This window comes from Agelaius phoeniceus, unplaced genomic scaffold (assembly GCF_051311805.1).
Source record: "Agelaius phoeniceus isolate bAgePho1 unplaced genomic scaffold, bAgePho1.hap1 Scaffold_261, whole genome shotgun sequence".
NCBI lineage: Eukaryota > Metazoa > Chordata > Aves > Passeriformes > Icteridae > Agelaius > Agelaius phoeniceus.
The window spans coordinates 96,866-121,083 of record NW_027509916.1 but is presented as its reverse complement, the minus strand read 5'-3'; the positions used below and the strand labels follow the sequence as shown (position 1 = coordinate 121,083).

At 46.8% G+C, this 24,218-nt stretch overlaps 1 protein-coding gene across 1 annotated transcript; it reads left to right on the top strand.

Moving 5' to 3' along the window:
• The first annotated feature begins 315 nt into the window (after positions 1 to 315).
• BCL3 (BCL3 transcription coactivator) lies at positions 316 to 23,319 on the top strand. The gene is given in 10 exon segments (XM_077173144.1): positions 316 to 1,536; positions 2,765 to 2,924; positions 6,253 to 6,322; positions 6,324 to 6,362; positions 8,460 to 8,694; positions 12,018 to 12,106; positions 16,689 to 16,766; positions 18,835 to 19,002; positions 22,328 to 22,403; positions 23,098 to 23,319. Coding segments are annotated over 10 exon segments (1,491 nt in total). The 5' UTR covers positions 316 to 1,178; the 3' UTR covers positions 23,316 to 23,319.
• Positions 23,320 to 24,218: the final 899 nt, after the last annotated feature.

Sequence of the window (24,218 nt, the reverse complement as noted above, 5' to 3'; positions counted from 1 at the left end):
TCTCCTTTTCCGCAAGGGTGACTCCGTGCGACCAATCAGAGCGCGGGGATTCCCCGCTCACGTGGTACGAATTGACCAATCAGATGAGAGAATCGCTGGCGCGTCGCCATGGCAACGCGGCCTACAAGGCTTCAAAACTGAGGCCAAAAACGTCGCCAAAATGTCCCAAAAATGACAAAAAACGCCACAAAAATGCCCCAAAATCGCACGGAACTGACCCCAAACTGCTCCTAAATCCCAAAAATCGCCGCGAGCCGCTCAAAAATAGCCTAAAAATGCCCCAAAATGGAGCAAAATTACCAAAATGGGGGCAAACGTCCCCAGATGTCCCCAGTTTGTTGTCGGTGATGGTCTGGGGTGTCCTGGTGTCCTCAAGGCCGTCCTGGTGTCCCCAAAGTGTCCTCAAAGTGTCCCCAAGGGTGTCCCAGTGTCCCAAAAGTGTCCCCAGGGATGTCCCCAGGTTCTCTCCAGGTCCCAAAGCGTCCCCAAGGCCACCCCTGGGTTGTCCAGTGTCTCCAAGAGTGTCCCCAAGTCCTCAAAATGTCCCCATGTCCGTCCCAGTGTCCCCAACTCTCTCCCGAAGGCCAAACCAGTGTCCCCAGCTCTGTCCCAGTGTCCCCAGGGGTGTCCCCATGTCCCCAAACTGTCCTCAAGTGTGTCCCCATGTCCCCCGGGAGTGTCCCCACGTCCCTCCTGGGGTCCTCAAAGTGTCCCCAAGGCCATCCCAGTGTCCCCAACTCCGTCCAGTGTCCCCAAGGCCATCCCAGTGTCCCCAACTCCGTCCCAGTGTCCCCAGCTCGGTCCCAGTGTCCCCAGGGGTGTTCCCAATGTCCCCAATAATGTCCTCGTGTCCCTCCCAGTGTCCCCAGGGCCATCCCAGCGTCCCTAAATGATCCTCAGGTTGTCCCCAAGTCCCCAAAATGTCCCCCAGGGCTGTTCCCAGCTCCAATTTTTGATCTTTTTCAATGAATTTTCCCCAATTTTCGCCTTTTTTTCCCCATCAATCCCCCACATTTCCCGCCAATTCCCATTTTTTTTTCCCCGCCAATTCCCCAAATTCTCGCTCTCCCCTCAACGGGCGTGGCCTGAACACTCGATGGGCGTGGCCAACCCCTCAAGGGGCGTTCCCATAGACGAGTGGGCGTGGTCTCCACAAAGTAGGCGTGGCCAGCGGGGAAATGGGCGTGGCCAAAACGACCCCACCCCCCTCATTTGGGGATTCCCCGCTCGCTTCCGCTCCCGCGGCGACTCCGCCGGGGCCCGAAATTCATTTTTATTTTGGGGGGGGGGGGGGTCCCCCCAAAAATCTGCGGGACCCCCCGATGGCCGAGGAGCTGCCCGTGGATCTGCGCACGCGCCGGACCCCGAATCCCCCCAAAGCCCCCCAAAAACGCCGCCCCTCCCCCACCCCCGAAACTTCGCTGCCGCTCCGGAAGCGCCGCTCGGTTTTGGGGGGCGGGGGGGGAGGGGGAGACCCCCGAATTTTGGGGGACCCCGCTCCCATTCGGCCGCCCCCCAAAATCGGGACCTGCACAGGTGAGACCCCACCCCCCAAATTTTCAATTTTCCCCCGCTTTATTCCCATTTTTTTTTTCCCCGCTTTATTCCCATTTTTTTTCCCAGGTTTTTCCCTATTTTCTCCACTTTTTCCCCAATTTTCCTTCAGTTTCTCCAAAATTTTCCTGCAATTTTTCCCCACTTTTTTCCTATTTCCCCCCATTTTATCCTCAATTTTTCCTCCACTTTTTTCCCACTTTCTCCTCGTTTTTTTTCCCATTTTTCCCCCACTTTTTTCCCTCCTTTCTCCTCATTTTTCCCATTTTTCCCCCACTTTTTTCCCCAATTTTTCCCAAAAAATTCCCAATTTTCACCCTATTTTTTCCCTATTTTTCCCAATTTTTACCATTTTCCCATCAAAATTTCCCAATTTCCCCCACTTTTTTCTCATTTTTCCTCCAAAATTTTCCCACTTTTCCCCAATTTTCTCCCACTTTTCTTCCTCATTTCCCCCATTTTTTTCCCATTTTTTCCCCCAATTTTTCTCCCAAATTTTCCCAATGTTTTCTCACTTTATTCCAAATTTTCCCCAGTTTCCCCCGATTTTTCCCCAATTTTTCCCAATTTTCCTCAAAATTTTCCCCACTTTTTCCCCCAATTTTCCTCGAAAATTTTCCCTGCTTTTTTCCCAATTTTCCCCCAAATTTTCCTCGAAATTTTCCCACTTTTTCCCCCAATTTTCTCCAATTTTTCCTCATTTTTCCATTTTTTTTTCCACTTTTTCCTCTACTTTATTCCAAATTTTTCCCAATTTTCCTCAAAATTTTTCCAACTTTTTTCCCCACTTTTTTCCCACTTTTTCCCTAATTTTCCTCCAATTTTTCTCCAATTTTCCTCCAAATTTCCCCCACTTTTTTTCCAATTTCTCCCCAATTTCTCCAGTTTTTCCCCCAATTTTTCCCCCAATTTTTCCCCCCAATTTTTCTCCCAATTTTTCCCCCAATTTTTCCCCCAATTTCTCCCCAATTTCTCCAGTTTTTTCCCCCAATTTTTTTCCCAATTTTTCCCCAATTTTTCCCCAATTTTTCCCCAATTTTCCCCAATTTTTCCCCAGTTTTTCCCCCAATTTTTTTCCCAATTTTTCCCCAATTTTTCCCCCAATTTTTCCCCAGTTTTTCCCCCAATTTTTTTCCCAATTTTTCCCCAATTTTTCCCCAATTTTTCCCAATTTTTCCCCCAATTTTTCCCCCAATTTTTCCCCTTCCAGGTTCGAGGGCGGAGCCTCCGCCGCCGTTTTTGGGGGCCGCGGGAATTTCGGGGGTTCCCGCCCCGCCCCTTTTGGGCTCCCCAAATTTTGGGGTCCCCCCCGAGCCCCCCTTGGCCGCCGCCATCGCCGCCGCCACCCGGCAGGACGAGGATGGGGACACGTGAGTGGGGAGGGGACCCGAAAATGCCAAAATCCACCCCAAAAATGCCAAAATCCACCCAAAAATGAAAAAAATCTGCCTGGGAAACCCCAAAAATTTAAAAAATTAAAAAAAAACCCAAAAAAAATCCACCTGGGAACCCCAAAAATAAAAAAAATCCACCCCAAAAATGCCAAAATCCACCCCAAAATGCCCAAAATCCACCCCAAAAATCCTCAAATCCACCCCAAAATCCACCTGGGGAACCCCAAAAATTTAAAAAATTAAAAAAAAAAAACAAAAAAATCCACCTGGGAACCCCAAAAATAAAAAAAATCCACCCCAAAAATCCCCAAATCCACCCCAAAAATCCACTTGGGAAACCCCAAAAATCCCCAAATCCCCCAAAATCCACCTGGGGAACAGCCAAAAATCAAAAAAAAAATCAGCCTGGGAAACCCCAAAAATCCAAAATTCCGAAAAAAATTCCACCTGGAAAAGCCCAAAAATCCCCAAAAAAATCCAGCTGGGAACCCCCAAAAATCCAAAAATCATCCAAGAAAACCCAACAATCACCTGGGGACCCCAAAAATCCCAAAATGCCCCCAAAAATCCACCTGGGGACCCTAAAAATCGCAAAATCCACCCCCAAAATCCAGCTGGGAAACCCCCAAAAAATCCCAAAAATAAAGAAAAAATCACCCGGGAAACCCCAAAAAAATCACCCGGGAAACCCCAAAAATCCCCCAAAAATCACCTGGGAAACCCCAAAATCTCCAAATCCACCCAGGAAACCCCAAAAAAAATCCCCAAAATCCCTCAGGGGACCCCAAAAATCACCCGGGAAACCCCAAAAAATCCCCAAAATCACCAAAATTCCCCCAAAATCCTTCAGGGGGCCCCAAAATTCCCCCTGGGAATCCCCACCCCCCCCCTTTGGGATTCCACCAAAAATGTCCCCAAATGTCCCCAAATGTCCCCAAATGTCCCCAAATTTCCCCCAAATGTCCCCAAATTTCCCCAAATGTCCCCAGATTTCCTCGAAATTTCCCAAAATTTCCTCAAAATGTCCCCAAAATATCCGAAATGTCCTAAAATGTCCCCAAATGTCCCCAAAATGTCCCAAAATGTCCCCAAATTTCCTCAAAATGTCCCCAAAAGTCCTAAAATGTCCCCAAATTTCCTCAAAATTTCCCGAAATTTCCTCAAAATGTCCCCAAATGTCCCCAAATTTCCTCAAAATGTCCCCAAATGCCTCCAAAATGTCCCAAATGTCCCCAAATGTCCCCAAATTTCCCCTTCCCCCCCCTCCCCCCCCCCGGGGACGCCCTCGGGCCGTGGGAATCCCCGCGCGGCCCCTCCCCCCACCCCGCGGGGAATCCCCCGGGCTCGGCGGTGACGTCATCGGGGCGAGGCCACGCCCCCTTACGGGAACAGCGCGGGGGGAGGGGCGGGAACGGCGCCTCCCATTCCCCCCCCCGCGGGTTTGGGGACATTTTGGGGACATTTTGGGGACATTTTGGGGATATTTGGACCCCAAAAGTCTCCAAATGTCCTAAAATGCCCCCAAAATGTCCCCAAATGTCCTCAAAATGCCCCCAGATGTCCCCAAATGTCCTAAAATGTCCCCAAAATGTCCCCAAAAATGTCCCTGGGGGTCCCAAAAGTCCCCAAATGTCCCCGAAATGTCACCAAAGGTCCCAAATTTGCGAGCCCCCAGGGAGATTTTGGGGACATTTGGGACCCCCCAGTGTCCCCAAATGTCCCAAAGTTTCCCAAATTTCCCCAATTTTTCCTCTATTTCTTCCCGATGTCCCCGAAATGTCCCTAAAATGTCCCTAAATGTCCCCATTCCCATTTTTCCCCTTTTTCCTCCCATTTTGTTCCAATGTCCCCAATGTCCCCAATCCCATTTTTCCCCAATTTTCCCCCATTTTTCCCATTGTTCCCCATTTTCTCTCAATGTCCCCAATGTCCCAAATGTCCCCAATCCCCTAAAATGTCCCCAAATGTCCCCAATTCCATTTTTCCCCTTTTTCCTCCCATTTTTCCCCAATGTCCCCTCAATGTCCCCATTGCCCCAAATGTCCCCAATGTCCCCATTCCCATTTTTCTCCTTTTTCCTCCCATTTTGTCCCATTGTCCCAAATGTCCCCATTGTCCCCATTGTCCCCTCAATGTCCCCAATCCCCCCAATGTCCCCTCAATGCCCCCATTGTCCCCAATGTCCCCCCAATGTCCCCAATGTCCCCTCAATGTCCCCAACCCCCCCAATCACCCCAAATGTCCCCATTGTCCCCAATGTCCCCTCAATGTCCCCAATGTCCCCAATCGCCCCAAATGTCCCCAATGTCCCCTCAACGTCCCCAACCCCCCCAATGTCCCCTCAATGCCCCCACTGTCCCCATTGCCCCTCAACGTCCCCAATGTCCCCAATGTCCCCCCAATGCCCCCAATTTCCCAAATCTCCCCAATGTCCCCAATGTCCCCTCAATGTCCCCCCAATGTCCCCTCAATGTCCTCAATGTCCCCATTGTCCCAAATGCCCTCAATGTTCCCCCAATGTCCCCATTGTCCCCCCAATGTCCCCCCATTGCCCCCACTGTCCCCATTGTCCCCAATGTCCCCTCAATGTCCCCAACTCCCCCAATGTCCCCTCAATGTCCCCAATGTCCCCAATGTCCCCCCACTGTCCCCATTGCCCCCAATGTCCCCCCAGTGTCCCTCAATGCCCCCAAATGTCCCCAACCCCCCCAATGTCCCCCAATGTCCCCATTGTCCCCATTCCCCCATTGTCCCCTCAATGTCCCCAACGTCCCCAAATGTCCCCATTGCCCCCAATCCCCCCATTGTCCTCAATGTCCCCAATGTCCCCTCAACGTCCCCAACATCCCCAAATGTCCCCAATGTCCCCAATGTCCCCAACGCCATCAATGTCCCCTCAATGCCCCCATTGTCCCCAATGTCCCCCCAATGTCCCCAAATGTCCCCATTGCCCCCAATCCCCCAATGTCCCCACTGTCCCCTCAATGTCCCCAATGTCCCCCAATGTCCCCCCACTGTCCCCATTGCCCCCATTGTCCCCTCAATGTCCCCCCAGTGTCCCTCAATGCCCCTCAACGTCCCCAATGTCCCCAATGTCCCCAATCCCCCCAACCCCCCCAATGCCCCCAATCCCCTCAATGTCCCCAATGTCCCCATTGCCCCCAAATGTCCCCAATCCCCCCAACCCCCCCAAAGTCCCCAATGTCCCCAAAGTCCCCAATGTCCCCAATGTCCCCATTGCCCCCAAATGTCCCCAATGCCCCCAACCCCCCCAATGTCCCCACTGTCCCCTCGGTGTCCCCAGGCCCCTGCACATCGCGGTGGCCCAGGGCGCGGTGGCCGTCGCCCGCAGGTTGGTGGCGCTGTTCCTGCGGGGGGGGGCGCGACCTGGACGTCTACAACCACCTGAGACAGGTGAGGGGACACTTGGGGACATTGGGGACACTGGGGACATTGGGGGGGTTGGGGACACGTGGGGGACATTGGGGACATTGGGGACATTGGGGACATTGGGGACATTGGGGGGGTTGGGGACAATGGGGACATTGGGGGGTTTGGGGACACTTAGGGGACATGAAGGGGATTGGGGAAAAATGGGGGGAAAATGGGGAAAAGTGGGGGGAATTGGATTGGGGACACTTTGGGACATTGGGGACACTTTGGGGACAATGGGGACACTGGGGGGGTTGGGGACACTTTGGGGACATGAAGGGGATTGGGGAAAAATGGGGGGGAAATGGGGAAAAGTGGGGGGAATTGGATTGGGGACACTTTGGGGACATTGGGGACATTGAGGGGATTTGGGGACATTGGGGGGGTTGGGACATTGGGACATTGGGGACATTTGGGACATTGGGGGGTTTGGGGACACTTTGGGGACATGAAGGGGATTGGGGGGAAAATGGGGGGAAATGGGGGGAAATGGGATTGGGGGACACCTGGGGACACCTGGGGACACTGGGGGGGTTGGGGACATTGAGGGGATTTGGGGACATTGGGGGGGTTGGGGACATTGAGGGGGTTGGGGACACTTTGGGGACATGAAGGGGATTGGGGGAAAAATGGGGGAAAATGGGATTGGGGACAGCTGGGGACAGTGGGGACATTGGGGACATTGGGGGGGTTGGGGACACTTTGGGGACATTGGGGACACTTTAGGGACATGAAGGGGATTGGGGGAAAATGGGGGGAAATTGGATTGGGGACACTTTGGGGACATTGGGGACATTGAGGGGATTTGGGGACATTGGGGGGGTTGGGGACATTGGGACATTGGGGACATTTGGGACATTGGGGGGTTTGGGGACACTTTGGGGACATGAAGGGGATTGGGGGGAAAATGGGGGAAAATGGGGGGAAATGGGATTGGGGACACCTGGGGACACCTGGGGACAGTGGGGGGGTTGGGGACATTGAGGGGATTTGGGGACATTGAGGGGATTTGGGGACATTGGGGGGGTTGGGGACATTGGGGGGCTTGGGGACACTTTGGGGACATGAAGGGGATTGGGGAAAAATGAGGGGGAAATGGGGAAAAATGGGGGGAAATTGGATTGGGGACACTTTGGGACATTGGGGACACTTGGGGACACTGGGGGGTTGGGGACATTGGGGACAATGGGGACATTGGGGACATTTGGGACATTGGGGGGTTGGGGACACTTAGGGGACATGAAGGGGATTGGGGAAAAATGGGGGGGAAATGGGGAAAAATGGGGGGAAATTGGATTGGGGACACTTTGGGGACAATGGGGACATTGGGGACATTGGGGACATTGGGGGGGGTCACTGGGCCCTGTCCCTTTGTCCCACCCTGAGCACAACTCGGCCCCATCTCCTCACCTGTCCCAAGGTGTCCCTCACCTGTGTCACCTGTGTCACCTGTGTCACCTGTACCCAATGTCCCCAATGTCCCCTCCCAGACCCCGCTGCACCTGGCGGTGATCATGGGCCAGGTGTCCCCAATGTCCCCAACCCCCCCAATGTCCCCAATGTCCCCAATGTCCCCAATGTCCCCTCACAGACCCCCCTGCACCTGGCGGTGATCACGGGCCAGGTGTCCCCAATGTCCCCACAATCCCCAGTGTCACCTGTGTCACCTGTGTCACCTGTGTCCCCATTGTCCCCTCAGACCCCGCTGCACCTGGCGGTGATCACGGGCCAGGTGTCCCCAATATCCCCAATCCCCCCAATCCCCCCAATGTCCCCAATCCCCCCATTGTCCCCAATGTCCCCAATCCCCCCAATCCCCCCAATGTCCCCAATGTCCCCACTATCCCCAATGTCCCCAATGTCCCCAATGTCCCCAGTGTCCCCAGTGTCCCCATTGTCCCCAATATCCCCAATGTCCCCATTGTCCCCTCAGACCCCGCTGCACCTGGCGGTGATCACGGGCCAGGTGTCCCCAATGTCCCCAGTGTCCCCAATATCCCCAATGTCCCCAGTGTCCCCAATGTCCCCAATGTCCCCATTGTCCCCATTGTCCCCAATGTCCCCAATGTCCCCTCCCAGACCCCGCTGCACCTGGCGGTGATCACGGGCCAGGTGTCTCTCGTGCGCCTCCTGGTGGCGCACGGGGCGTCCCCGATGTGCCCGGACCGCCTGGGCCGCACCTGCGCCCACCTGGCCTGCGGCTCCCACCTGCCGGGGGGCGGGGCCACGGCCGGGCCACGCCCCCGCGTCCTGCGCGAGCTCCTGAGGAGCCCCGGGGGGGCCGCGCTGGACCTGCAGGCCCGAGATTATGAGGGTGGGAAATTGGGGGAAAATTGGGGGAATTTTGGGAAAAAAATTGGGGGAATTTGGGAAAAATTGGGGGGAAATTTGAGGGAAAATTGGGAAAAATTGGGGGGAAATTTGGGGGAAATTTGGGGAGAAAATTGGGGGAAATTTGGGCCCCCCTGGACCTGCAGGCCCGAGATTATGAGGGTGGGAAATGGGGGGAATTTGGGGGGAATTTGGGGAAATTTGGGGGAAATTTGGGGGGAAAATGGGAAAAAGATTGGGGGGAAATTGGGGGAAATTTGGGGGAAAAAATGTGGGAAATTTGGGGGGAAAATTGGGGGAAATTTGGGCCCCCCTGGACCTGCAGGCCCGAGATTATGAGGGTGGGAAATGGGGGAAAATTGGGGGCAAAATGGGGGGAAATCTGGGGGAATTTGGGAAAAATTGGGGGGAATTTGGGGGGAAAATGGGGGAAAACAATGGGGAAAAATTTGGGGTACATTAGGGGAAAAAATGGGGGAAATTTGGGGGAAAATTGGGGGAAATTTGGGCCCCCCTGGACCTGCAGGCCCGAGATTATGAGGGTGGGAAATTGGGGGAAAAATTGGGAAAATTTGGGGGGAATTTGGGGAAATTTGGGGGAATTTGGGAAAAATTGGGGGGAAATTGGGGGAAAAATTGGGGGGAAAATTGGGGGAAATTTGGGCGAAAATTGGGGGAAATTTGGGGGTAAATTGGGGGAAATTTGGGCCCCCCTGGACCTGCAGGCCCGAGATTATGAGGGTGGGAAATTGGGGGAAAATTGGGGGAATTTGGGGGAAATTTGGGGGGAAAATTGGGGGGAAAATGTGGGGAAAATTGGGAAAAATTGGGGGGAAAATTGGGGGGAAAATTGGGGGGAAATTTGGGGGAAATTTGGGGGGAAAATGGGGGGAAAATTGGGGGAAATTTGGGTGAAAATTGGGGGAAATTTGGGGGTAAATTGGGGGAAATTTGGGCCCCCCTGGACCTGCAGGCCCGAGATTATGAGGGTGGGGAATTGGGGGAAAATTGGGGGAATTTGGGAAAAATTGGGGGGAAATTTGGGGGAAAATTGGGGGAAAAATTGGGGAAAGTTTGGGGGAAAATGGGGGGAAATTTGCGGGGAAAATTGGGAAAAATTGGGGGAAATTTGGGCCCTTCTGGACCTGCAGGCCCGAGATTATGAGGGTGGGAAATGGGGGGAAAATTGGGAAAAAAATTGGGGAAAATTGGGAAAAATTGGGGGGAAAATGGGGGGAAAATTGGGAAAAATTGGGGGGAAATTTGGGGGGAAATTTGGGGAAAAATATGGGGGGAAAATTGGGGAAAGTTTGGGGAAAAATTGGGGGAAATTTGGGGGAAAATTGGGGGAAATTTGGGCCCCTCTGGACCTGCAGGCCCGAGATTATGAGGGTGGGAAATTGGGGGAAAATTGGGGAAATTTGGGGGAAATTAAGGGGGGGAAATGGGGGAAAAGATTGGGGGATATTGGGGGGAAAAAATGGGGGAAATTGGGGGAAATTGGGGGAAAACTGGGGGAAATTTGGGCCCCCCTGGACCTGCAGGCCCGAGATTATGAGGGTGGGAAATTGGGGAAATTTGGGGGAAATTTGGGGGGAAATCTGGGGAAAAAATGGGGGAAATTTGGGGGGAAATGGGAAAAAATCGGGGGAAAATCAGGGGGGAAAATGGGAGAAAATTGGGGGGAAATGGGGGGAAAATGGGAAAAAATTGGGGGGAAATTTGGGGGAAAATGGGGGAAAAATTTGGGGAAATTGGGAAAAATTTGGGGGAAAAATTGGCGGAAATTTGGGGGAATTTTGGGGATTTTTTGGGGGGTTCTCAGGAAATTTGGGGATTTTTTCGGGATTTTTTTGGGGAATTCTCAGGAATTTTGGGGAATTTTTTGGGGATTTTTTGGGGGTGTTCTCAGGAATTTTCGGGGGTGTTGTGAGGAATTTTGGGGGATTTTTTGGGGGGATTTTTGGGGGTGTTCTGAGGAATTTTGGGGGATTTTTTGGGGGGATTTTTGGGGGTGTTCTGAGGAATTTTGGGGGATTTTTTGGGGATTTTTGGGGGGGTTCTCAGGAATTTTGGGGAATTTTTTGGGGATATTTTGGGGGATTTTTTGGGGGTGTTCTGAGGAATTTTGGGGGGATTTTTTGGGGATTTTTTTGGGAATTCTCAGGAATTTTTGGGGCTGTTCTGAGGAATTTTTGGGGGATATTTTGGGGGTGTTCTCAGGAATTTTGGGGGATTTTTTGGGGAGGGTTCTCAGGATTTTTTTGGGAATTTTTGTTGGGTACTTTTATGGGGGATTCTCGGGAATTTTGGGGGAATTGTTTGGAAATTTTTGGGGGATATTTTGAGGGTGTTCTCAGGAATTTTTGGGGGATATTTTGGGTGATTTTTTGGGGCTGTTCTGAGGAATTTTGGGGGATTTTTGGGGGGATTTTTGGGGGTGTTCTGAGGAATTTTGGGGGAATTTTTTGAGAATTTTGAGGGAATTTTGGGGAATTTTTTGAGATTTTTTGGGGGATTTTTTTGGGTATTTTTATGGGGTTTCTCAGGAATTTTGGGGGAATTTTTGGGGATTTTTTGGGGTATTTTCATGGGGGATTCTCAGGAATTTTTGGGGAATTTTTTGGGGATTTTTTGGGGGGTTCTCAGGAATTTTTGGGGGTGTTCTGAGGAATTTTTGGGGGATTTTTGGGGGGATCTCAGGAATTTTGGGAGAATTTTTTGGGAATTTTTTGGGGGATTTTTTGGGGGTGTTCTGAGGAATTTTTGGGGGATATTTTTTGGGTATTTTTGGAGAATTTTTAGGAAATTTTCAGGAATTTTGGGGGATTTTTGGGGGATTTTTTGGGGGGATTCTCAGGAATTTTTGGGGGTGTTCTGAGGAATTTTGGGGGAATTTTTTGGGGAATTCTCAGGAATTTTGGGGGGTTCTCAGGAACTTTTGGGTGATTTTTTGGGGCTGTTCTGAGGAATTTTGGGGGATTTTTTGGGGATTTTTTGGGGGATTTTTTAGGGAATTCTCAGGAATTTTGGGGGGGATTCTCAGGAATTTTTGGGGATTTTTTGGGGGATTTTTTTGGGGGAATTTTTGGGGGGGTTCTCAGGAGTTTTTGGGGGGATTCTCAGGAATTTTGGGGGAATTTTTTGGGGCTGTTCTGAGGAATTTTGAGGGAATTTTGGGGGAATTTTTTGAGATTTTTTGGGGGATTCTTTTGGGTATTTTTATGGGGTTTCTCAGGAATTTTTGGGTGATTTTTTGGGGAGATTCTGAAGAATTTTGGGGTCCCTTTCCCCCCCTGTGGCCAGGCCTGACCCCCCTGCACGTGGCCGTGGCCTCGCGCTCCCGTGACAGCGTCCTCCTGCTGCTGCAGCACGGCGCCGACGTCGACGCGGGGGTGAGGATGGGGGAAAACCCAAAATTGGGGAAATTTGGGAAAATTTGGCCAAAAATGGGAAAATTTGGTGAAAATTTGGGAAAATTCGGGGAAATTTGGAGAAATTTGGGAGAAATTTGGGAAAATTTGGCCAAAAATGGGAAAATTTGGGGAAATTTGGGGGAAATTTGGGGAAAATTGGGGGAAATTGGGGGGAAATTTGGGGGAATTTGGGGGAAATTTGGGGAAATTTGAGGGAAATTTGGTGAAATTTGGGGGAAATTGGGGGGAATTTGGGGGAAATTTGGGGGAAATTTGAGGGAAATTTGGGGGAAATTTGAGGAAAATTTTGGGGAAATTTGGGGGAAAATTGGGGGAAAATTGGGGAAATTTGGGGGAAATTTGGGGAAATTTGAGGGAAATTTGGGGAAATTTGAGGGAAATTTGGGGAAATTGGGGGAAATTTTGGGGAAATTTGGGGGAAATTTGAGGGAAATTTGAGGGAAATTTGGGGGAAATTAATTTGGGGGAAATTGGGGGAAATTTGAGGGAAATTTGGGGGAATTTGGGGAAATTTGGGACAATTTGGGGAAAATTGGGGGGAATTTGGGGAAAATTTGGGGGAATTTGGGGGAATTTTGGGGAAATTTGAGGGAAATTTGGGGGGAAATTGGGGGAAATTGGGGGAAATTTGGGGGAAATTTGGGGAAAATTGGGGAAATTGGGGGAAATTTTGGAGAAATTTGGGGAAATTTGGGGAAATTTGGGAAATTGGGGAAATTTGGGGGAAATTTGGGGGAAATTTGGGAAAATTTGGCCAAAAATGGGAAAATTTGGTGAAAATTCGGGGAAATTTGGGAAAATTCGTGAAAATTTGGGGAAATTGGGGGAAAATTGGGGAAATTTCGGAAATTTGGGGAAACTTGGGAAAATTTGGGGAAATTCAGGAAAATTTGGGATAATGTGGGGAAATTGGGGGAAAATTTGGCCAAAAATGGGGAAATTTGGGGAAATTGGGGGAAATTTGGGGGAAATTTGGGACAATTGGGGGAAATTTGGGGGAAATTTGGGGGAAATTGGGGAAAATATGGGGGAAATTTGGGGGGAATTGGGGGAAATTGGGGAAATTTGGGGAAATTTGGGGAAATTTGAGGGAAATTGGGGGAAATTGGGGGAAATTGGGGGGAAATTGGGGGAAATTTGGGAGAAATTTGGGGGGGAAATTGGGGGAAATTTGGGGAAATTTTGGACATTTGGGGGAAATTTGGGGGAAATTTGGGGAAAATTGGGGGGAATTTGGGAAATTTGGGGAAATTGGGGGAAAATTCGGGGAAATTTGGGGACAATTTGGGGAAATTTGGGGAAAATTGGGGGAAATTTGCGGAATTTTGGGGAAATTGGGGGAAATTTGGGGAAATTTTGGGACAATTGGGGGAAAATTGGGGAAATTTGGGGGAAATTTGGGGGAAATTTGGGGAAATTTTGGACATTTGGGGGAATTTGGGGTAAATTTGGGGGAAATTTGGGGGAAATTGGGGGAAATTGGGGGAAATTTGGCCAAAAATGGGAAAATTTGGTGAAAATTTGGGGAAATTGGGGGAAATTGGGGGAAAATTGGGGAAATTTCGGAAAATTTGGGGAAACTTGGGAAAATTTGGGGAAATTCAGGAAAATTTGGGATAATGTGGGGAAATTGGGGAGAAATTTGGGGAAATTTGGGAAAATTTGGCCAAAAATGGGAAAATTTGGTGAAAATTTGGGGAAATTTGGGGAAAATTCGTGAAAATGTGGGGAAATTTGGGGAAATTGGGGAAAATTTGGGGGAAATTTTGGGGGAAATTTGAGGGGAATTTGGGGGAAATTTGAGGGAAAATTTGGTGAAAATTTGGGAAATTTGGGGGAAATTGGGGAAATTTGGGGGAAATTTGGGGGAATTTGGGGAAATTGGGGGAAATTTGGGGGAAATTTGAGGGAAATTTGGGGAAATTGGGGGAAATTTGGGGAAAAATTGGGGGAAATTTGGGACAATTGGGGGAATTTGGGGGAAATTGGGGGAAATTTGAGGAAAATTTTGGGGAAATTTGGGGGAAATTTGGGAAAATTCGTGAAAATTGGGGAAAATTGGTGGAAATTTGGGGAAAATTTGGGGACATTTGGGAGAAATTTGGGAAAATTGGGGGAAATTTGGGGAAAATTGGGGGGAAATTTGGGGGAAATTGGGGGAAATTTGGGGGAAATTTGGGGGAAATTTGGGGAAAAATGGCCAAAAATGGGAAAATTTGGTGAAAATTCGGGAAAATTCAGGGAAATTTGGGGGAAATTTGGGAAAATTTGTGAAAATTTGGGGAAATTTGGGGGAAAATTGGGGAAAATTGGGGAAATTTCGGAAAATTTGGGGAAACTTGGGAAAATTTGGGATAATGTGGGGAAATTGGGGGAAAATTTGGAGAAATTTGGGAAAATTTGGCCAAAAATGGGGAAATTGGGGGAAAATTCGTGAAAATTTGGGGAAATTGGGGGAAAATTGGGGAAATTTTGGAAATTTGGGGAAACTTGGGAAAATTTGGGGAAATTCAGGAAAATTTGGGATAATGTGGGGAAATTGGGGGAAAATTTGGAGAAATTTGGGAAAATTTGGCCAAAAATGGGAAAATTTGGGGAAATTTGGGAAAATTCGTGAAAATGTGGGGAAATTTGGGGGAAATTTGGGGGAAAATGGGGGGAAATTGGGGGAATTTTTGGGGAAAATTGGGGGAAAATTGGGGGAAATTTGGAGAAATTGGGGGGAAATTGGGGGGAAATTTGGGGGGAATTTGGGGGAAATTTGGGGGGAAATTGGGGGAGATTGGGGGAAATTTGGGGGAAATTTGGGGGAAAATTGGGGAAAATTTGGAGAAATTTGGGGAAATTTGGGAAAATTCGTGAAAATGTGGGGAAATTGGGGGAAAATTGGGGAAATTTCGGAAAATTTGGGGAAATTGGGGGGAAAATTTGGCCAAAAATGGGAAAATTTGGCCAAATTTGTGGGAAATTTGGGGAAATTGGGGGAAAATTTGAGGGAAATTTGGGGGAAATTTGGGGGAAAATTGGGGAAATTTGGGGGAAATTGGGGAAATTTGGAGAAATTTGGGGAAAATTGGGGGGAATTTGGGGGAAATTTGAGGGAAATTTGGGGAAATTTGGGGACAATTGGGGAAATTTGGGGAATTTGGCCAAAAATGGGAAAATTTGGGGGAAATTTGGGAAAATTCGGGGAAATTTGGGAGAAATTTGGGAAAATTTGGCCAAAAATGGGAAAATTTGGTGAAAATTTGGGGAAATTTGGGAGAAATTTGGGAGAAATTTGGGAAAATTTGGCCAAAAATGGGAAAATTTGGTGGAAAATTTGGGGGAAATTGGGGGAAATTGGGGAAATTTGGGGGGGTCTGGGAATTCTTGGGGGATTGCGGGGAGGTTTGGGGCGGGTAAAGGGAGTGGGGGGGAAATATTTGGGTTTTTTGGGGGATTATTTGGGGTTTTTGGGGGGATTATTTTGATTTTTGGAGGGGTTTTTGGGGGGATTTTGGGGATTTTATTTGGATTTTTTGGGGGGAATTATTTGGAATTTTTGGGGGGATTATTTGGATTTTTTTGGGAATTATTTGGAGTTTTTGGGGATTTTATTGGATTTTTGGGGGAATTATTTGGATTTTTGGGGGAATTATTTGGATTTTTTGGGGGATTTTATTTGGTTTTTTGGGGGAGTTTTTGGGGAAATTATTTGGATTTTTTGGGGGTTTTTTTTGGGGAATTATTTGGATTTTTTGGGGATTTATTTGGATTTTTGGGGGATTTTTGGGGGGAATTATTTGGATTTTTTTGGGGATTTATTTGGGGTTTTTTGGGGAATTATTTGGAATTTTTTTTTTATTTTTTTGGGGGAATTATTTGGAATTTTGGGGGATTTTTTTGGGGAATTATTTGGATTTTTGGGGGGATTATTTGATTTTTTTGGGATTATTTGGATTTTTGGGGGGATTTTTTGGGGGGAATTATTTGGATGTTTTTGGGGGAATTATTTGGATTTTTTGGGGGAATTATTTGGATTTTTGGGGGGGATTTTTTGGGGGAATTATTTGGAATTTTGGGGGATTTTTGGGGGCATATTTTCCAGATTCTTAACAAAATTTTTGGGTATTTTGGGGGAGAATTTTGGGGAATTTTTGGAATTTTTTGGGCCATTTTGGGAGGAATTTTGGGGGGATTTTAGGGGCAATTTTTTGGGGAGTTTTGGAGAAATTGTTGGGATTAATTTGGGATTTTGGGGGGATTTTGGAAGGAATTTTTGGATTTTTTTTTAATTTTTTGATAATTTTGGGCGGAATTTGGGGGAATTTTTGAGGAATTTTTTGGGTGGGAATTTTGGGGAAATTCCCAAAATTTTTCACTTTTAAAGCAATTTCTGGGCAACTTGAGGGGAGAAATTTTGGGATTTTTTGGCGTTTTCGGGGCAAATTTTGGGGGATTTTCAACATTTTTTTTTTTCCCAAAGTCGTGAATTTTGTGGGATTTTTGGAATTTTGGGAATTTTGGTGGAATTTTGGGAATTTTGGGGCCGTTTCAGGACATCAAGAGCGGGCGCTCGCCGCTGCTGCACGCGGTGGAGAACGACAGCCTGGAAATGGCCGAGCTCCTGCTGCAGGTGAGGAAATTGGGGCAAATTTGGGGAATTTTGGGCAAATTTGGGGAAATTTGGGGAAATTTGGGGATTTGGGAAAATTTGGGGGAGTTTTGGGTAATTTGGGGGAGTTTTGGGAGGGATTTTAGGGGAATTTTGGAGGATTTTGGGGGTTTTAATTTGATTTTTAATGGGATTTTGATGGGATTTTGGTGAGAATTTTATGGGGTTTTTAATGGGATTTTAAATGGGATTTTTAATAGGATTTTTATAGGATTTTAATAGGATTTTTATAGGATTTTTAATAGGATTTTAATAGGATTTTTAATGGGATTTTTAATAGGATTTTTATAGGATTTTTAGTAGGATTTTAATTGGATTTTTATAGGATTTTTATAGGATTTTTTTGGATTTTTAATAGGATTTTAATAGGATTTTTAATAGGATTTTTATAGGATTTTTAATAGCATTTTAATAGGATTTTTATAGGATTTTTAATAGCATTTTTAGTAGGATTTTAATAGGATTTTTAGTAGGATTTTAATAGGATTTTTAATAGGATTTTTATAGCATTTTTAATAGGATTTTTAATGGGATTTTAATAGGATTTTTAGTAGGATTTTAATAGGATTTTTTATAGGATTTTTAATAGGATTTTTAATAGGATTTTTATAGGATTTTAATAGGATTTTTATAGGATTTTTAATGGGATTTTTAATGGGATTTTTTTTTAATTTTATGGGGTTTGGGGGGAATTTTTTTGTGATTTTTAATGGAAGTTTTTGGGGAATTTTTTTGTGCTTTTATGGGATTTTTTCGGGAATTTTTGGAGAATTTGGTGGGATTTTAAATGGGATTTTTGGGGATTTTTGTGAGAATTTTGGGGGAATTTTTCAGGGATTTTTATGGGATTTTTGGGGAATTTTTGGGGAATTTTATGTGATTTTTAGGGTGATTTTTGGGACAATTTTGGAGAATTTTGGAGGGATTTTTTTGGGATTTTTCTGGGATTTTTGGGGTGAATTTTCAGGGATTTTAATGAGGATTTTTTGGTTGATTTGGGGGATTTTGATGGGGATTTTTGGGCTGATTTTTGGGGGATTTTTTGGGGATTTTTATGGGATTTTTGGGGTGACTTTTGGGGTGATTTTGTGGGATTTTTATGGGGTTTTTGGGGGATGATTTTTCTGGGATTTTTGGGGTGATTTTTGGGGATTTTGATGGGGATTTTTGGGGGGATTTTTCAGGGATTTTTATGGGATTTTTGGGGAATTTTATGGGATTTTCGGGGTGATTTTTCAGGGATTTTTATGGGCATTTTTGGGCTGATTTTGGGGAATTTTATGCGATTTTTGGGCCGATTTTGAGGAATTTGATGAGGATTTTTGGGGTGATTTTTCAGGGATATTTATGGCATTTTTGGGCCGATTTTGAGGAATTTGATGGGGATTTTTAGCTTTAATTTGAATTTCTGTATTTTCCAGCACGCCAGTCCTACGTGGGCTGCACCGCCCGGGGGCATTTTGGGGCTGATTTTGGGGATTTTTATGGCATTTTTGGGCCGATTTTGGGGATTTTAATGGGGATTTTTGGGCTGATTTTTGGGGAATTTGGGTTTTATTTATTTTTTATTTGAATTTTTATATTTCCCAGCACGGTGCCTGTGTGAACGCCCAGTCCTACGTGGGCTGCACCGCCCTGGGGCATTTTGGGGCTGATTTGGGGGATTTTTATGGGGATTTTTGGGCTGATTTTTGGGGATTTTTATGAGATTTTTGGGGATTTTTCTGGGATTTTTCTGGGAGTTTTTGGGGGAATTTTATGGGGATTTTTGGGCTGATTTTTCAGGGATTTTTGGGGGATGATTTTTCAGGGATTTTTGGGGGATGATTTTTCAGGGATTTTTGGGCTGATTTTTGGGGGAATTTGATGGGGATTTTTGGGCCGATTTTTCAGGGATTTTTATGGGATTTTTGGGGATTTTTCTGGGATTTTTGGGCCGATTTTGAGGAATTTCATGGGGATTTTTGGGCCGATTTTGAGGAATTTGATGGGGATTTTTAGTTTTAATTTGAATTTTTGTATTTCCCAGCACGGTGCCTGTGTGAACGCCCAGTCCTACGCGGGCTGCACCGCCCTGCACGCGGCCGCGGGCCGGGGTTTGCTGCGGCTGCTGCGGCTGCTCCTGCGCTGCGGCGCCGACTGCGGCCTCAGGAACCTCCACAACGACACCGCGGCCGCCGTGGCCGTCAGCGCCCAGGTGGGAAAAACACTGGGAAAAATGGGGGAAAAGTTGGGAAAAAAACGGGAAAAAATTGGGGAAAATTTGGGAAAAAAATGGGGAAAAAATCGGGAAAACATTGGGGAAAATTTGGGGGAAAAATGGGGAAAAATTGGGGAAAAATCGGGAAAATATTGGGAATAAATTGGGAATATATCGTGAAAAAATTGGGAATAAATCGGGAATAAATTGGGAATAAATCGGGAAAAAATTGGGAATAAATCGGGGGAAAAATTGGGAAAAAATGGGAATAGATTTGGGAGGAATTTTGGGGTATTTGGCCTCAGGAACCTCCACAACGACACCGCGGCCACCGTGGCCGTCAGCGCCCAGGTGGGAAAAACACCGGGAAAATGGGGAAAAAATTGGGGGAAAAATCAGGGGAAAAATGGGGAAAAATTGGGGAAAAATCGGAAAAAAATTGGGAAAAAAATGGGAAAAAATTGGGAACAAATGGGGAAAAATTGGGGAAAAATTGGAATAAATTGGGAAAAAATTGGGAGTAAATTGGGAAAAAATTGGGAAAAAATCGGGAAAATTTGGGGGAAAATTGGGGAAAAAATGGGGAAAAAATGGGAATAGATTTGGGGGATTTTTGGGGTATTTGGCCTCAGGAACCTCCACAACGACACCGCGGCCACCGTGGCCGTCAGCGCCCAGGTGGGAAAAAATGGGGGAAAAATTGGGGAAAATGGGGAAAAAACGGGAAAAAATTGGGAAAAAACGGGAAAAAATTGGGGAAAAAATGGGGAAAATTGGGGGAAAATTGGGGGGAAAATTGGGAAAATATTGGGAATAAATTGGGAATATATCGGGAAAAAATTGGGGGAAAATTTGGGATAAATTGGGAAAAAATTGGGAAAAGATCGGGGGAAAATTGGGAAAAAATGGGGAAAAAATGGGAAAAGTTGGGAAAAAATCGGGAAAAAATTGGAATAAATTGGGAAAAAATTGGGAATAAATTGGGAAAAAATTGGGAAAAATTGGGGAAAAAATGGGGAAAAAGTCGGAATCGATCTGGGGGATTTTTGGGGTATTTGGCCTCAGGAGCCTCCACAACGACACCGCGGCCGCCGTGGCCGTCAGTGCCCAGGTGGGAGATGGGAAAAAATGGGGAAAATTTGGGGGAAAAATGGGGAAAACATCGGGAAAAATTGGGGAAAAAGTTGGGAAAAAAACGGGAAAAAATGGGGGAAAAATCGGAAAAAAATTGGGAAAAAAACGGGGAAAAATTGGAATAAATTGGGAAAAAATTGGGAGTAAATTGGGAAAAAATCGGGAAAAATTGGGGGAAAATCGGGGGAAAAATTGGGAAAAAATCGGAATAGATTTGGGGGATTTTTGGGGTATTTGGCCTCAGGAACCTCCACAACGACACCGCGGCCGCCGTGGCCGTCAGCGCCCAGGTGGGAAAAAATGGGGGAAAAATGGGGAAAACATTGGGAAAAAGTTGGGGAAAAAATTGGGAAAAAATGGGGAAAATCGAGGGGAAAATTGGGAAAATATTGGGAAAAAATTGGGGTAAAATTGGGAAAAAAATGGGAATAATTGGGAATATATCGGGAAAAAATTGGGGGAAAATTGGGGATAAATTGGGAAAAAATTGGGAAAAGATTGGGGGAAAATTGGGAAAAAATGGGGAAAAAATGGGGAAAAAGTCAGAATCGATTTGGGGGATTTTTGGGGTATTTGGCCTCAGGAACCTCCACAACGACACCGCGGCCGCCGTGGCCGTCAGCGCCCAGGTGGGAAAAAATGGGGGAAAAATTGGGGAAAAAATCGGAAAAAAATTGGGGAAAAAACGGGAAAAAATTGGGGATAAATGGGGAAAAATTGGGAATAAATCGGGAAAAAATTGGAATATATTGGGAATAAATTGGGAAAAAATTGGGAAAAAATAGGAAAAAATTGGGAAAAGATCGGGGGAAAATCAGGAAAAAAATGGGGAAAAATTGGGGAAAAAATGGGGAAAAAATGGGAATCGATTTGGGGGATTTTTGGGGTATTTGGCCTCAGGAACCTCCACAACGACACCGCGGCCACCGTGGCCGTCAGCGCCCAGGTGGGAAAAAATGGGGGAAAAATTGGGGGAAAATCGGGGAAAAGTTGGGGAAAAAGTTGGGAAAAAATGGGGAAAAATCGGGAAAAAATTGGGGATAAATGGGGAAAAAATTGGGAAAAAAATGGGGATAAATCGGGGAAAAATCGGGGAAAAATTGGGAAAAAATTGGGGAAAACATCGGGAAAAAATTGGGGAAAATTGGGGAAACAAATGGGAATAATTGGGAATAAATCGGGAATAAATCAGGAACAAAATAGGAAAAAATTGGGAAAAGATCGGGGGAAAATCGGGAAAAAAATGGGGAAAAAATGGGGAAAAATCGGGAAAAAATTGGGAACAAATTGGGGAAAAATTGGGAAAAAATGGGAATAATTGGGAAAAAATCGGAATAAATTGGTAAAAAAATCGGGAATAAATTGGAAAAATCAGGAAAAAATTGGGAAAAATTGGGAAAAAATTTGGAATAAATTGGGGGAAAATTGGGAATAAATCGGGAAAAAAATGGGAAAAAATGGGAATTAATTTGGAATAAAGTTGGGGGATTTGGGGCGTTTGAAGTGAATTTTTTGGGATTTATTTTCAATTTTTGGGGATTTATTTGGAATTTTTGGGGGATTTTGTGTCCCAAAGCTGCAGCCGCAGGTGAGTCTGGGGCAGGTGGGAAACTTGAAATAAATTTGAATAAATTTGAATAAATTTGAATAAATTTGGGGAGGTTTTAGGAGTTTAAATGGGATTTAAAGTGAATTTTTTGTGATTTTTGGGGGATTTTGAGGTCGGGATTTGAGAATTTTGGGGGGATTTCGGGTCAGATTTGGGGTTGGATTTTGGGTTAAATTTGGTGGATTTTAGGTTAAATTTTGGGGGCATTTTCAGGATTTGGGTTAAATTTTGAGGATTTTTTTTCGGTTTTGGGTTAAATGTTGAAGATTTTGGTGCTTTTGGTTTAAATTTTGAGGATTTTGGGGGATTTGGGGTTGGATTTTGGGAAGATTTTCAGGATTTTGGGTCAAATTTTGGGGATTTTGGGTCAGATCCTGGGTTAAATTTGGGGGCTTTGGGAGGTTTTTGGGTTCAAATTTTGAGCATTTGGGGTCAAATTTTGGGTTAAATTTTTTGTATTTTCGGTTAAATTTGGGGATTTTGGAGTTAAATTTTGGGAGGGGGGATTTTTGGGGGATTTTGGGTCGGATTTTGGGTTGAATTTTGTGGATTTTGGTGTCTCTGCCCCTCCCCCGTCAGGTGATCGACATCCTGAGGGGAAAAGCCTCGAGACCCCCCCAGGACCCCCCAAAATCCCCCCGGGACCCCCCCCACGGTGAGCCCCAAATTTGGGGGGGTCCTGGGGGGGAAATTCCCAAATTTTGGGGGGAAAATGCCCAAATTTTGGGGGCAAAAATCCCAAATTTTGAGGGGGAAAATGCCCAATTTTGAGGGGGAAAATTCCCAAATTTTGAGGGGGAAATTCCCAAATTTTGGGATCCTGAGGGGTTTTTGGGGGGTCCTGGGTGGAAACTCCCAAATTTTGGGGGATTCTGGGTGGAAACTCCCAAATTTTGGGGGGAAAATTGCCAAATTTTGGGGGTTCCTGGGTGGGAAATTGCCAAATTTTGGGGTCTCGGGGGGGGGGGGGGGGGGAAATTCCCAAATTTTGGAGGGGGAAATTCCCAAATTTTGGGGTCCTGGGGGGATTTGGGGGGGTCTTGGGTGGGAATTTCCAAATTTTGGGGGAAAATTCCCAAATTTTGGGGGATCCTGGGGAAAAATTCCAAAACTTTGGGGGCCCAGGGGGGGCGATTTTTGCGGGGGGGTCCTGAGTGAAAATTTCCAAATTTTGAGGGGAAATTCCCAAATTTTGGGGTCCTGGGAGTTTTTTGGGGGTCCTGGGTGGGAATTACCAAATTCTGGGGGGTCCCGGGTGGATTTTGGGGCCCCAAGAGCCGAAAATTCCCCAATTTTGGGGCTCCCGGCCGGAAAAAAAATCCCCAATTTTGGCCCCGCTCCCTTTGCAGGCGCCGCCGCCGAAGCCCCGCCCACTTCCGCATCCGCAGCCAATCGGGTGGAAGGGGCGGGGCTTCCAAGCGGATTGATGGGCGCGCAGGGAGGCCCCGCCCAGCAGCAGAGCAGGGACCAATCAGAGGAGGCGGCGACGGGGAGGCCCCGCCCCTTTGGTGCTCAGAGGCTCCGCCCACGCGAGGGGCGGGGGCAGAGCAGCATTAACGGAGAATAAATAGAAATAAAAATAAAATAAAATAATAAAAATAAAATAAAATAAATAAAAATAATAAAAAAATTAAAATAAAAAAATTAAAAAAAAATAAAATAAAAAATTTTAAATAAATTTAAAAAAAGAAAATGAAAATGGGGGAAATTAACTGGGAGGGACTGGGATAAACTGGAAGGGAACTGGGAGTTACTGGGATGACATCGGGACTCAAACTGGGCTGAACTGGGATGGACTGGGAGGACTCTGGGCCAAACTGGGATTGAACTGGGATTGAACTGGGAGGGACTGGAGTTTACTGGTTTATACTGGTTTGGGGGTTGGGGTTACTGGGATAAACTGGGAGGGATTGGGGGGGAACTGGGATGGGTAAAAAGGGGATTTGGGGTTACTGGTTTATACTGGGAGGGGATTGGGAGGGATTTGGATGAACTGGGTTATAATGGGAGGGACTGGGATTGAACTGGGAGGGACTGGAAAAGGCTCTGGGCTAAACTGGGATGGGCACTGGGCTGAACTGGGCTGAACTGGGAGGGACTGGGAGGAACTGGAAAAGCCACTTAAGAGCACTGGGTTGAACTGGGATGAACTGGGAGGGACTGGGAGGCCCCAGAAGGGGAAACTGGGAGGGACTGGGATGAACTGGGATGAACTGGGAGGGACTGGGCTGAACTGGGAGTGAACTGGGATGAACTGGGAGGGACTGGGATGGACTGGGAGGGACTGGGCTGAACTGGGAGGGACTGGGAGAGACTGGGAGGGACTGGGATGAACTGGGCTGAACTGGGCTGAACTGGGCTGAACTGGGAGGGACTGGGATGGACTGGGAGGGACTGGGATGAACTGGGCTGAACTGGGAGGGACTGGGATGAACTGGGAGTGAACTGGGCTGAACTGGGAGGGACTGGG